This window comes from Galendromus occidentalis, unplaced genomic scaffold (assembly GCF_000255335.2).
Source record: "Galendromus occidentalis unplaced genomic scaffold, Mocc_1.1 scf7180000075458, whole genome shotgun sequence".
NCBI lineage: Eukaryota > Metazoa > Arthropoda > Arachnida > Mesostigmata > Phytoseiidae > Galendromus > Galendromus occidentalis.
The window spans coordinates 266,231-281,728 of NW_003803448.1; the positions used below are offsets into that span (position 1 = coordinate 266,231).

General features: G+C 51.4%; 1 protein-coding gene across 1 annotated transcript in view; it reads right to left on the reverse strand.

Annotated features, from left to right (window-relative positions):
* Positions 1 to 15,498, reverse strand: part of LOC100901092 (uncharacterized serine-rich protein C215.13) — a 35,507-nt gene continuing 20,009 nt past the window's right edge. The window contains exons 3-7 of the mRNA XM_018638450.1: positions 8,135 to 8,183; positions 6,267 to 6,921; positions 3,475 to 3,593; positions 179 to 367; positions 1 to 69 (exon numbers count right to left, since the gene is read on the reverse strand). Of these exons, the coding sequence (XP_018493966.1) occupies positions 1 to 69; positions 179 to 367; positions 3,475 to 3,593; positions 6,267 to 6,921; positions 8,135 to 8,183 (1,081 nt within the window). The remainder of the gene's footprint in view (positions 70 to 178; positions 368 to 3,474; positions 3,594 to 6,266; positions 6,922 to 8,134; positions 8,184 to 15,498) is intronic.

The following is a 15,498-nucleotide window of genomic DNA, read 5'->3' on the forward strand; positions in this document are numbered from 1 at the left end:
TCATGGCTCGGGCAATAGATGCTCGCGGATGATTTTCCTCACGTCGCTGCTCTTCGCTGGAGCAACACGCTGAAAAAAAGCACGATTAGGCATTTCGACAAAAGCGATACCCGGGAGTTGTTGCGGAAACAAGACTAAGGTGGGGGATGCATTGAGTCTGATTCAGGTGGGAACCCACCAGGAAATTTGTGCAACTCTTCGAATGAAGTCGGTGCCTTTTATGGTTCCTCCACGGGACGGCTTTCCCATTTTCGTCGAAGCTGAGGAACCGCCTCGGGCCTTTGAACGAGACGTAGCGCACGTATTTACCGCTTTGATGCTTTTCGATGAACCGACACTCGCGTGGAATCGAGTTCGGGCGCAGTTTCTGCAGAGGGAAAAAACTTCATTAATGAGGGTGGTCAGGGCTCGGCATCGGAGGTTGAGAGCAAGCTCGGTGTCAGGGTTCCAAATTCAAGAGCGATTGGGGCAAAGGGGCGAGAAAGTCAGAACGACCACCAGAGTGATGAGGTGCGGGCTCGTGGGCAGCTGAATCTGTCAGAGCCCTCATGTTCGAGGGTGGTCCCCATCAGTCGACGTGAAAACGTGAATTATTCTGTCAGCGCGAGAAGTTCTCGTCGACTACTGCCGACGTCCCCGTCATGGTTCTCCTATTTATTATTGATCGGACTTCTCCGCTTTTCGAGTCATTTCACTCTTCCGACGGAGAACCCTTCGGTGGAAGATTATACAGAGCTTCCCGAACACCTGACCATATGCCTACGATTCTCTCATGAAGGCTGAATGCTCGTGCAATAAACACATCGGAGCAATATGGACGCAACGAATGATTCCGCTAGATGCTCGAACATTGGTCGCTCGGAGATTCCTTCATCATGAGCACAGTCCATCTTCAGGCTCGAAGGTTTATTGCTCGCTAACCTGCGTGAGGTCTCCCATGACCCGCATGAGAACTGTCTCAAGTCACGGAAAAACGTCATTCTGAACGGAGGAATTTATGGCTCACTTCAGCAAATTAGGTCAACCGATGCATTCGACAACACACTTAAAGACAAACAATCCAACAAGGATACATCACCGAGATGTAACAGTTTGACGAGACCACCGAAAAGTTTGCCGATGTCTCAATCGATGCGCGGCGCCCAGGAATTCCTCAATTCAAAAAATCCCTCGATTGATTTCCGAAAAGACGCGCTCTCTCTAAACACACTGAGCGAGGCGTCGGGCATTGCAATATGTGCCTTCTTGTGGTGAGGGGAAACGCGGCCACGTTTGTAATTGAATAAGCATGGCCTCAAGCAAGCTCCGGCTAAAAACAGAAACGCGAGATGAGCTTTTTTCCTTCCTCACTTTCGCTTCGAGACCCGGCCGATCGCAGAATTCGGCGTCAGATATTCTTCTCCGGAGGAACACTCCGATTTTATTCCGAAATGAGCCGTTTGCTATTCCCGGGAATGGGTGAACTATGGGGTCTTAAGGCTGCCGCCCCGGCAGTCGCCGCTCCTCCTACCGATTATGACAACGGGGACTTAGAGCCGGGAACAAGACGGAAAACCTGATAAGGCTTACCTGGTCAACGAGATGAATGAGATTTGCCGATAATCAGCAAAGACGACGACGACAACGAATCTCAAGAGAATGAGTGCCGCCGAATCCAATATCAATCAGGAAGGGCGGTCCTCACCTGTCTTTCTAGGGTCTGTCTGTCCGTCCGGCCATCTGATTGCTCGCCCGTCTGCCGATTTGTGGGTCTGTCCCGCGGCTGGCACCTCGAACATCGGTGACCAAGAGGTAAGCACGCACGTCTAATAATGCGTTCGATCGGGACGAAGCTTCGCGCTCTTTTATGAAAGACTTTCTTGTCGCAGCAAGACATCGACGTGGAGGGGATTGCTCTCCGGCGGGGTCAAAGCCCGCCGATCCAACGGCACGAGTGAAACATTACGGAGCCTTAAACTCGATCATTGCATCAGTGATTCGTCCGTTGATCGCCTGCCATTATCTCCGAGTTGAGTCTTCCGTTTGTCAATCTTTGTTTTACTGCTCCGGTTATCTTCAGGAAGTCAGTTTGACGGCCAAGTAGGCAGGTAGTCGCGAGTCAGAGAGTGAGTCACAGTCGCCGTCGTCTTATCGCCAGACCTAAAGCTCGTATGCGAGCGTGTATGTTCGAAGCTCCCCTCTAGAGCTGCCCGCGTGGTCGTCGTCCGACGGTGTTCTCGGTAAACGAGTGAAACTATCTTTGATTGAGTAATTGGGCGAAAAGCGTCGTCAGCCTTTTTTCTAGCCCCCGCTGAAGTCTTCATCAGGACGGGAAGCCCTTTGTTTCTCTTTCTGAGTGACTGCTCGTTTCGGCCACCGCCAGCACCATCGTTGCCGACAACTTTGATGGACCGCTCGCGTAATAAAGGTATAAATCTTATGCAAATAGAAGCAACTTGTCTCTTTGGAGGAGGTCTGAAAGCTGAAAAGACCTCACACATCGGTCAGACCGCAGCAGCACCTCATGCGTCGTCGTCGTCGTCGCCGTTCAAAGTCGTTGAAAGCCCTCTAAACAGCATCTTCTTCAGACTTGATATGACGACGCTGAAGACTTGAACCTTCAGTTATTCATACGGGATCGCATGGACGGAGGTGATGGCGGAAAGGCTGCTTCGGTGAGAGAAAACGAAGCTCTGTCTCTAGGAAGATCGAATGGAGAGCTCCTTGAGTCTGGACAGGAAATCGGGAAAGCGCCCGAACGCTTCGGACCCCGATGAATTCCGCAGATCTTCCTTTGTTCAACCAAGGTGACGAACCCTACTTCCGCATGAGATGGATTCGAATGGCGTCAAGTCGATTGTTACCGATATTCTATCCATGAAAACTATTCCGTACTTCAACTCCCAGAGTTTTGAACGCACACGCCCTTGAGCAAATGGAGGAGAATTTGTGGGAACCTCCGACGGATTGCCACCAGGTATCAATGAGGATTGTAATTGTAATTGTAATGTATAAAATGAGTCGCGCCTTCGAGGTCCGACGGATCATTCTCGACTCTCTCCATCTATGGTGAAATGAGAGCCAGAGCGTCAATCGAATTACAGAAAGTACCCGTCGAAAAAATATTTCCCACGGATGAGCATCATCAACGGGTTCGAGAATTCGTCCACAACAAACAATTCCAAGCCGATAATTTCGCAGAGAAAGACGTCGAGCTTTCCACGAAATTGGTATTCGAAAGATCTATCCGGCACTGTACCGTATGCATTTTGGTCGTTTATGTATTTTTCGTGGTGGTTTACGGAGTTTTCCAGAGTATTATGATTTTTGTACGATCGGATGACAACCCGGAGGGAGACTCTCCCAACGAAACTGTGGACTCTGCTTGAGAATCGGGCTACGTCGGCCACCGATCGTTACCATCGAGTCGGTCCCATGATGAGCTTCGAATATATGTCATGTATTGTGCTTTTGAATCAACAAAGTCGTACTCACTCTCGAAACGAAGCCTCTCCGCCTCTGCAGACACAAGTAGTGCCCTGACTTGTCACCGCGCAGGGCGACCACCGTCTTGTTCCCATTCGTTGAGTTGAGCGAAATTATCTCCAGGAACGCTGAAATCGGACACACATGATGAGGGAAATTTATCAGTAGATACACACGCTTCGCATGGTGTCACAACCGCAGAGAACTGAATCCTCGTTCTCTGTTGATTTGAGACGATCGCGTCCCGTTGGCCGGATGATTTCACTTATGACCATCAAAATTTTCACTGATCCGTGAAAGGAAGCGCGCATGACCTTCGATGGTCGTCTACGCTCGTGCGTGTTCTCGCAGGTTTCGAACCACCAACTACGACCATAATCAGGTTCAGATTTACGCAGAGATTATGGTTCTGTCACTTCAATAACAAGCGGACTGAATGGAAACTGACCGAGCAAGCGATTTAGGCGGATTAAAGGACACTGCTCGGATCCGAGTTGAGCTCGTTGTCGACCGACCGCCTGTCCGTTCGCCCGCCCGCCCGCTCTGTTTCTTGGCCGTCCACCCAAATAAAAAGAAAACCGGTGACGAAGCTAGCCATGGATGGGTCGCATCTCTATTGTCCGCGCTCCACACCGCAACGATGGTCATCAGTCAGACTTAACATGCGCTCACACATTTATATACACACGGAGTCAAACACACTCACATGGCTGTCTGGAGAATTTTGGCTACGAAGTCCAAAGTCTATTCAGAAGGGGAGCGAAATTTTCGTCGAGCAAAGTGCAAAAGCATACGGTCGTCGACGGAGAGAAGAAAAAAAAAAGATACCCCAGGAGATTTAAGGGCTCCGACAGAATGACATCCCGCAGTGTTTGTTTGAATAGACAAAATATCGGAGTACGGAGACGCCATATAGACACTTGAATGACATTCAATGAACATCTCACTCATAAAAAGCTCGATCTATGGAGTGCATCCATTCCCAACTGGTCGCACAGGAAGACAGCAGAAAATTCGTTCGGTACCTGTTACTATTGGTCGCGGTCGAGAAAGAAATCCCCCGGCGAGGAAACACGACACGAGGAATTCCGCGGCACACCTAAGTTATCCCGGAACCCTTGACGTGCCAGGCCAGCAGCCGCTGAGTTGTCTTCTTCGCCCCCGTCCTGCCTCTCTCACTTCTGCGGTTGACAACGGAAGGTACCCACTGAAAGCTCGGACTCGTCCCCGAACGATACGACCGACTGCCAGACAGTCTCATCTTGACCCCCGGTACCCGCTATCGACTATCATGGGGGAATCAAGTCCTCCAGAGTTCCATGAAATTATTCGGACCCGAAGCTCACTGACACTCATTCGTTGGCTCTCTTCGGACTTATCCGCAGAAGAAAGCTTTCCAACCCAGCGAGTGGTTTTGCTGGATGCCGTAGTCTGAGACCCGAGACGCTCCGTTACGCAGCCTTATCGATGGAAAAGGAGTCACCCTAACCAGCAGCAGCAGCACGGAAACCGTGAAGGCTGATGGATCGTTCAATTACTGATGGACAACGGTGCTGCCATCGGAAGGTACGAGATACCAGAGCTCCAGAATTGAGCCTGGACTCGAGACCCCCATGAAGTATCAGTCACTATCTTGGAGTCAAGAAGTCAAGTCAAAGGAGAATCAGGGATTGTTAATTGACCGAATTTATCTGGAGCTATCTGTCAGGCTTACTCGTCGGCAGATGTCACCGGTGGAAAAAGCACCGTAATTGATGTCATCCGTCAGAGAGAGAGAAAGGAAGAATCCCGAGCCGATGGCTCGTATTTCAGACAAAACGAGGCAATCCCGGAAACTCCTCTCCTCTCATAAGGCGTAGCGCTCGAGTATCGAGGTCCGGGGCGCGTGAACACGTTCAAAAACTACCATCATCTTCCCCCGTCATGAGTCCCATCCACGTCTGCGCCCAACCGATGACGCGACATCAGTATATCCTTCCTGGACGGGGACTCAACTTCCCGTTTGTCCCCAATCCCGAGTCGGCCGTAACAGCTGCTGCAAAGGGTTTTGGGAGAAAGGAAACTCCGACTAGGATCCTCGATTCCGAGTGAAGTGCCTCTACGTCGGCCCATCGGGCAGGGGAAGGGACTCTGGAGGAGTCTTTCCTCACACGAGTGGATGGTGGCAGGGGTCAGCATCCTCGCTGAATTTGTGATATCGATTCCCCCGCCAGACACAGTCTCCGAAGTAAGGGCGAGTGAGAGTTCGAGGAATAGACTTGGATACCAGCATAGAAGCATGTAGAACTAATACCATTTCTTCGTCACCGCCATTCGATCGTATGACCGGCCGACGAGAAGTGTTTATGGAGAAACCGTGGTGATCATGCAGAGGAAGGTATCTTACTTTCGGTCACAGCTCTCGAATTTCTCGAAAAGAATCACAAGGGAGGCAACCTAGAGAGGTTTACAGGAGCGTATGGTCAGCATGCTGCTCGACATCGATCGTCGATGGAAGTTGAGCTCTGAAGTCTCACTCAGCGTTCGCTGTCCGCCTTCCGTTGTCGTCTTTCGCGAAGAGCAACAGCTTTCTACCATTAGGGAGTTTGCCCTGGCCGTCCGATTGTGGATGGAACCAGCGCAAGGCTCACTTTTCGAATTCGCTTCTTTGGAACTTGCCGCGATCGAAATTCGGAAGCAACGAAGGACTTCATCAAGAGCCACAGCATGCCGATCGGAAATCAGAGACCCAACCCGCGAGGAATAAAACCACCGAAGCTGCCTGTGTGATTGGGTGATCGAGTAGATGCCGATTCGCTTACCTTCTGATTCGGTGCTCTTGTCGAACTCGTTCGAGGAAACCCCTGTTGTTCCGATGGTGATGAAACCGGGGAAGCATTGGCTCCTGAGTTTTATTAAATTTCGCTTCGAGTGATTTAGTCGGTTCCGTTCCGGCGTTCGGGCCCGACCCAATATCGCTGGATTTCGTGGTGGCGGCGGCTGGGGCCGTGCCGTCGTTGTCGACGTCGTTGTTGAGGTCGTGCTTGTCGATGACGCGGTCTCCAACGAGAATATCGTGGGGGTAGTCGGCGTCGTCGTCGTGGTTGATGCCGCTGCCGTAGCTGGTGATATTGTTGGTATCGATGCCGACAGCGCTGCCGATGACGTTGTTGGACCCATGCTTGATGTCATCGAGGACGCCGGTGTTGTCGAACTCGAGAACGTTGTCGACTCGTGGCGATGTTTTTTGGTGCGTCTCGGGAGTTTCCTCGAGTTTTTCTGCGAGCGTTTCACCGGAACGTCGGACGCCATTCGGTGCTGCACCGGTTGAGTCGGTAACACCAGGGGGATCACTCGATGATTCACGCTGTCCAGATCTTGCTTCACGTCCATCGGGGGCCAATCTTTGGAAAGGAGACTTTGAAACTCGGAAGCCGTCTCGTGTTCAGCCTGTTTCAGAGGTCCTCCGCGAATGACCTGCAAAAGGAAGATCGAGGAGCTGAGTTATCGCTCGGAAGGATCGCGCAGACAAGCGAGCGTCACTCACGACGGAACATTCTCCGTAAGAAAAGTTGACCGCTTCGAGAAGGTGCGTTGGACGAGGTCGCATGACGACCGATTTCAGAGAACTCATGGACCGCGATTCCCCGGAGGAAGCTCGATGTTCCTTGTGGAGCACAGCAACCGATTTGCTTGCGGTATCATCGTAAAAGTGTTGGAAAATTCCACAGCGTCTAAACGCCTACCGCTTTCCACTCAAGGAGACTATAGGAGCTCCGATATGACCTTGCCACAGCGATGTCCGATTGACACAGTAGGCATCGGAAGCCTGAGAACGAACAACTAAATTTGGCATTCCGCTGGTCACGGCGCCCTCCATCCCATCATGCATTATCAATTATTATCACGCGTCGAAAAGCTCGGAGTGGCGCGTGCTGTGAGCTTTGCAGCTCGCCGATACTACCGTTTGCCGAAACCACGAGTCCCTCGTGTCGTACTTGAATGCGAGAGCCGGGACTTTCCCAAATTAATTGATAAACCAATCAAGGTGATCGATATTGCGATGGAGAGAATCTCCGAGATCCTCGAGATGGACCTTGGACAAATTCCTCACTGAAACCAGGGCATGGCGGGAAATCGCAAACTCGCGTTCGCGTCACATCCAGGCGAGGATACTCCAGACTCCCTTTGGAATCGATCGTCGCATGAGCGAAAGAACGTTCGCGCACTCTATGCGGAACCCTTTTCTCGAATGAACGTGGATCACTCGTAGATTCCCTTGGCAGGCCCTTGTAAATTTCAAGAACTGCTCACTGTAGCTTCATTCACCGAAGGCGTGCTTCCTTCGCCCAAGTCCAAATGTCATCTACCGTGAAGATTGAATTCTAATCTCCAAAAATGACGCAGTCATTCGGACCTTTGGAACAAAATCGAAAATATCTATGACGACTGCGCGATTGTTCTTTTCAGCGTAGCGGAAATCCGAGGTCACGCGAACGATGAACTTCTAAACCTTTTTTGCGATTCAATCGGAGAGCCCTACGGTACCCTAAACTTGACAAAAGCTCCTGTGCCGTGATATATGGACATCCAAAGTTCCGACCTGCCGTCGCGGATTGTTTACGTGCTCTCAGGATAGATATATATAAATATATAATACATGTGTTGGACGAATAGATTAGAAACTTACCGGAATGAGAGCATTACAGCACGTTGCGACCAAAATCACAAGAGTCAACCTGGAAAAGACAGTCGAGATTCATTTGAGAGGTCATTCCACGGTCCGGCTGCGTGATTGTCTACAATCGATGGATCGCACGATCGATCCATATCGATCGCCAGAGTTTCCATGCAAAGCGGCGGCACAAGCAGAAGGGTTTCATTCGGAGAGCTCTCGAGACGAGGAAAATGGAGAATACGGAAGTCTGAAGAAGTTTCAAACGGCACGAGTTTCACGTCGACGCCCCTCGAGAACGGTATCCAGTGCGAGTTTCGCTCGCATTATCCCAATGCACTACGCTCGCAAGCCATTGTCCATCTTGAGAGATATCAGATCGAAACAAACTCGATCGTTTGAGCGACCTAATGTCAAGGATGAGGTCGCCTGGCTCGCGCCAAACTTTCTGCCGAGCCTCCTCCCTGAACGGCACCAGGGAGCGTTTGACGGACCGCGTCCTGTTCGGATTAGCACCGATTTACCCGGACAGAGCCCGCCGGTATTCGGTGACTACATCGTTAATCTGATCCGACGGTGTTCGATCACGTGAGTCGTGAAATGAAGAATATGTTGAGCTGTCAGTAAACGGACCCGACCGAGTAAGTCATCGCATCAATGAAGACGTTTCTTCGTGACGTAGGGGTACCGAAGAATATCCACGCGCGCTGGCCATGTAACCAGTTTCGACCACGGCCTGTGAGTTGTTCACTCGAGAAAAAAGATCCTTTGATCCACTTAGTGAAACACTCCGCTGCTCCACTATCGGATGAGTTCTTCCCTTCTGCTCCGACTTGGGAGCTTCCGCGCGTGTCAGAGAATCGACCACTCGAGACATTCTTCCCCGTTGTTCCAGTCCTGATAAGTGAGTTAGCCGAGAGTGAGCGTTAAAATATTACGGCCGTGTGACATCAAGTTCAAAAATTATGACGAATTTTTCGCTACTACCAAACTATTTGTCAACACGGGGAGCGACCCAAGATAGCGCTGACCTCCCTTCGGTCGAACGTCAGGGAACTCCTCGCGGAACGACTTGCTCGTCTAGTAATGAAGGAAGAGTTAGAGGAGTTTGGGCTATAAAAAAAAACAGGATACTATTTATAGTTCGAACTGGAAAGGACAGGGACGGATCCGGGAACCGGAGTGCAGATCTTGGTCAGCCCGTCGAAGTCACGCGGCTGACTAGTCTATGAGCCGCGACGCCAGCCCGTGAACTGATCTGGTCTCAATCGTCGATGGTCCGATGGACTCGTTTTCGTACTCCATCGAGATCGAGCCCGTTGATCAACACGAACAGGTACCCAACCCAATTTTTCGAAAATTACCACAACTACTCCTACCACCCATTACTTAAAACACAATTTCAAGCCATGTGGAGCCGTACCTGGAAACCATATAGCATTTGGAAAAGGTACAGGAGAAGCCAACACCATAAGAGAAGGTCGTCACTGTTCAGCACACGGTGTCACTGTTCAGCACACGGTGTCACTATTCAGCACACGGTGTCACTAAACATGAGAGCAGCACTCGACGAGCACGCGGACGCTAATTTTCACAAAGTGACGAAACCATCGAGCAGAAGTAAGAACATTTTTGAGCAGTCCACTCAAGAGCGATGAGTTTAATATCGAGAGGCATTTCTCTCTACTCTCAGTTCTTGCAGTGGAACAGGCGCTAACATATTCTGAGAAAGGGTTTGGGGAGAGACTGGAAATTTCGTGGCCGGCGCTCATTCAACTACAGAACAAAAGGATCACTCAAATGAATCGTGCCACCTGTACCAGAGATCACGGTAATTGGGACGGGATCAGAACTCGGTAGGAGACCGCAGTGCAGGGACTCGAATAAAAATGCGACCTCTCCCAAAAACCAAGCCGAAACCTTATCTGTTCGATGGAGATAATCTTCGTAGCACGCTCACTCTAGCTACGTATGCCAGGAGTCCATGGTGTTCCCCTGAACGTGGTCGATGAACACTGCGCAGAAGCAAACCCTCAAACTATGGCCTTTGATCTTAAGAAATATTTGGCCGCCTGGTCGACCACCGGTCTCCGTATCGTTACGGGAGTCGAGAGCGTACGACGAAGGTTCAAGTGCTTCCGACTCCTTGTTTTCGCGCCCAGACAGCACGGTCGCTGTGCTGTTGCCTCGCATCCTCGTTATGCGCGGAGCCCCCAACAGAAGAGGTCGAGACGAAACAAAGAAGAACTCAAAGGACGGTGAAATTAATAAAGACGCACAGACAGACACGAATCTGGTCCGAATCAACAAGCAGTGAGCGTAAGAAGACGCCCCCCGCCTGACTGCCGATCTACCTGCCCGATCGCGATCAGGTTGGTTCTCAGAGAAGAATTCCATTCGAATGAGCGTTGGCCACACCTTTGTTGTGATGGATAGAAAGAAGTAATCAAGCCTTTCAGAGCTTCCCGTTGTGGTCCAAAATGAGACTCGGCATTCCTTGGAGACTACTCGAGATAGGTAATATTTCCCTGAGCATGGAAAAACTCGTCCGGGCCAGTATTGCCCCCACTCAGTGAGGTGGAGTGCCGCGCGTCAATCGATGAACCGGCAGAGCGATACACCGAGTACCAAAATTGAGACGCTCACGGTAGATTACGGCGGGGGAAATACATATAGTGGTTCGCTCGATAAAGAATTCTTTTCGATACAGACGATGCGAAAAGCATCATATATGTCCAATCATAGCCCTAAAAGTCCTTCTGCGGGCATCCCTGAGCGGAGCAGGAGAATCACAACGGAGGGGTCGGAGCCGGACGAGCCCCGCTGTGGGATAGGAAGCCGGGAACGAAAGTGGTTTCGCCAGTGGCATCGATTATTCCTCCCACAATTCGCTGGCAATCAAGAGCACCCCATATTTTTCGTTCGGGCTATCATAGGCCGGGAGCAATCTACTCGAGACGAGAAGCGGAGGGAAAGATGAACAGAAATGAGCAGGAGCAAAAAAATCCCTAGTCTAATCGAATTCACTCCTTGTGGCCCTGAAGCTGGGTATCATTCGGGAATCCCGTCTTGTCGAGAGCAGTAAATGTGTTTGACGCACCCGCAGCTGGCATAAAATTTAACTTTTCCGCTTCTCCGAGGTGAGCCGGTGGGGTGAGGAACGGTGGCAGGCAGCGGCCCGACTGGGTGGCACGAGAGCGGATGAAAAATGTACCGTCATGTCCCGAACAGATATCGCCGGATTCGACGCATCCGGTCCGCAAAGAAAATTAGGTAACACCCTATATTCGGCTTTTCATTCGCTATTATACGCTCCAAAAAGACTGCTCGCCTAGCTTGCTCTCCTCGGTCTCCGGAGTCGCGAACCCAGACGGTAGCCCGACACAAGCTCCTGAGTTTCGTGCTCAGCAGATGTACAGCCATTTCCGGGCGTGGGAGTGACCGGGAGACATTCTGACTCGCTGACACCGTGTCAGGCAGCCGGTGAGTCCAGGCGGCTCTTCGGGACGCCGAAAGAGCACACTCCGTAAGTGTTCTCGGAAAGTAAACGGACCGCTCGCCGGGAAGGGCGGAAAAGAAGGGCAAGAAATGAGAGAATTCCTTTATTTCCTTCAGAGCGTCCGAAAAAGTCTAATCAACGGTGCAGTTACGTCCACACACGGAAGTACTACTCCCGCTCTAGTGCCGGACTCATTTCCACTCGTTCGACTAGATCCGATGTCGGAACATCGATGTCGTTTCGACCGCGAGGACTCGTATAGCTGTTGTGATAGCATCGAGAGCCGTCGGATGAGTTCGGCGCCGTAATCACGTGCCAAGTGAAGCCCGGGCCACTCCAGGACGGGGCTCATGAGGGGACTAGTATCATTGAATTCTGGTCGATGGAGTCACATGCCCGATAAGTCTTGTCAGCTCGTCGTCGAGTGAAGTGATGAAACTTCGAAGGAGACTACCGATTCACTCACATAGAAGATTGCAGCACGGCGCTGGAGATTCCGACCGCCGATCCGGACCTGAGCGGAGCACGGAACGAATTCTGCGCTCTTCGATTCGGACTTCATTTCGCAACTCGGATCAGCTAGGACCGAACGAATGGGATCTGTCTGTTCGACGCACAAGCGAGCAAAATTTGATCTTTGAAGGCCGTCCGCATATCGACCGCTTCCAACCATTAAGCCCGCTAGCGACGTAATGAACGGACGTACCTCGATGCAACTCGGGAGGAAATAACCCTCCGTGGCCAAGTGGGTCGTTGTATGTTTATAATTATAGAGGTTATTCCTCTTCTTTCCAGACAGTAAATGAAGCTCGTCGACCCGAGCGGTAATGTATACGAGGAAGGGTGAGTTTGGGGTGCCTGAACCGACGGTGGAGTCCGGCTTGGATTCGCAGAGCTCAACAGCAGAGCTTTCGAGGGAGGAAAAATACCCTTGGTAGAGTATTCCGCTTCAATGTCTCTCCACCATTCTGAACGAAAGCGGGAATTGGATCGCTCTACGATTATTACCTACGTCGATGACGAGTTAGTGACTGTCGTAAGTGTTTCCCGAGATTTAAAACTGGCGATTTCTCGCCGTGACCGGAAATATTTAGTTCAGATGGCCCGCAGACCTGAAGGTGATCATCTCGTCTCGGATCCGAGCTCGCTCGAGCTCCCGTCCACTTGTGGTAGGAGATAATCCGCACGCGTCCGCATATTCTGGACACCCTCTGCGGATCATTCATTTTAGAAGTCTGATTCCGCGACCCGCCTGAACAGTCATTGGAAATTCAATAGAAGTCCCTGTATGCAGAATTTACTGAGCCGTGCTCCGTCCAGAAATTCTCGGATTAGATCGTGAATCGCGGATGACTGTGGAATCGATGAGATAGGCGGCCGATCGATACGCGTGCTGCGAGATTTAGACCTGGATCCCCAGATGAGGAATTACGATTTTCCGAGCTCGAATTCGGGGTCCTGAAATGAGGTTCCGCGATTCAGGAATTCACAGCCGTAGCCAGAAAGTAGGCAGGACATCCAAAACGGGATTTTCCCGCGGCAAACTTCGTCATGGGACAGACAACACATATAATTAGGAGCTGAGTTCCCGCAGAAGGATGTTTCATGATTCTTTATTATCTGCCCGATTCCAAGTGACGGGATCCCCCAGAAACGAAGTCGCTCTGTAGAGGGTCGTAGGTCGATACGAGTTACTCACGACCGAGGAGTCAGCTACTGGATTGAGAAGATTAGGGGAAGTCAGGAGGCAAATATTTACTGAGAGCTTCACAGTATCTTCTCGGAAACAGTCAAATGGAATCCGTGCGATCATTAAGAGCGCATCGGCAGTGCAGGTTATTAGTAACAAACAGCACCACGGAACAGCACGCCACCTGAGCGCTTGGCTTCGACCAAGGAAGTAAGGTAGTAAGAGTGAGCTTGAGCAAATGTGCTCACGAAGTCGACAAGTGGTGGCCATAGCGTTAAGTCGGGCGAACTCACAGGTTTGCCGTAACTGCTCCGTTTTTTAAAGGCCAGGGATACCTGCTCACTTGCTTGCCTTGCTGACTGCGTGAGCCTTTCGAAAGCGCATCACACTAAACAGAGCACTTTATGGACGCTCGTTCGAGGAGGAAAAGAATGCATGGGAAGCGCTGGAGACCAAGATCAGCGCTTCGGGATAGGTGCTATGCACTCACGGTTAACGGATAGAAGTGCGGCGTTTCTGTCCGTCCGTCCGTCGGCCGGCCGGCCGGTCGCCCGGTCAATCCTGCCGCTTGCCCGCCTCGCAACCGGCTCGACGGTGGACGGACTCGAATTTCTTTCTGTAGTTCTCTGTTTTGTACACTTCGAAACTAAACACAACTAACGCTCGCCGGCGACGCACACGGCACGCCTGAGGTGAATGCAGACCTCGCCGAGATGTCGGCCGCCTGAGCAACCATTGAAAATCCAAAGTCCGTTCTATCGTTTGGAGAATACCTGGCCGCTCTTCCAACAGCTCTAGCGCCGCCGCCGACTGTAGCCGCCGCGCCGTTGACGCCGGTACTTTGCCATTTATGCTCCCGGTGCCGCTCGGGCTTGTTCACACTGCTCGGAATGAAAGAAAACGCTACTCGAGCAACACAATCAAGACGGAGAGACCCACTTACAGTCATGTTAACCATGTTCAACCTGGGAAAAAACGGTGAGACAGGTTCCAGCCAAAACCTAATGGTCCGCGATGGGAAAGTACCGATCAACCGCGGCGCGGTCGGCCGGCCGGCTAGTGAGCCAAGCATCGAATTTCGCTCACGAGAGCAAGGTGGACTTGTTTGTGGAGTTTTTTTGCCCTGGCAAGCAAAAGCCAGCAGAGGTCGTTGGGAACTTTCGGTCGGAATTCTTCGAGGAGAAAGTTTCCATTCTTCTTGTACGGCAGCTTGGACTCGCAACCCTCCGAGTTTCCCAGTTCCGGTCTCTTGCGGCAACAGTGCTCACAGATATACTGCAGAGGAGCTTCGGTCCCGATTATTTGGGTCGAGTTCGCTTCGATGCAACAGGCCGTGACCCCCGGGCAGAGCGGCCGTGCTGAAGGCAACGGCAGCAGCAAGGAGAGCTACAACAACAACAGCTAAGGGAGCTTCTCGAGTCGACAAGCGACCAACGGAAGAGGCATAATCAAAATCGCATTTGTCCTTCCCGCTTGGAACCAACACGAGGTGGAACGACGTTCGATAGGAGGCCAGGTCCCTAGTTCTCCGACTGCATGGCCTAGCGGCGATAAGGGGCCACGGGACGCGTGATGCTAGTTCGACGTTTTTGCATTCTGATCCCGAAAAGCTGCTTTGGAGCCCGAGCGAGCACCGCCAGCAGAAGGAGGTTTTTCTGATAGTAAGAAATATTGAAGCCGATCAAGGGACCTAGTCTAAGTACCCTCCAACGATGTCCTCGATCAGCACCTCGACAGAGATTTGGCTCTGGAAGAGCGAACGTCGAACAAAAAATCCGGGAAAAAAACGATTTCACCTCCGAAGACGAAGGGAATATACCTCCTCCGAAGGCGAGTTTGTCAATCGGTGCTCCAAGGACCCGGGCGGAACTTTCCCATATCTATGGTGATGGTGCGCGATCAACTATTTCACGCCACAATGAGCCTATTCTCGGGGAGGAACGCGATGCCTCGACCTTGAAATTTCGCATTCGACACGATACGATCTCCCTTCCAGGATCCCAGCCAACGTTCGTCGACCATCGATTGCACGATGGGAGATCCCCGATCCGGGAACGCCGCCGGATCGGAAAGCGCGAAGTCCAAACGAAATTGCTTGAAATCCCGAGATTGCCATGCGAGACCTTTATCATTTCCGAGACGATTGCGGTCGTCGTTTCGAAACCCAGTGCAACTACCCGTGCCGATCTT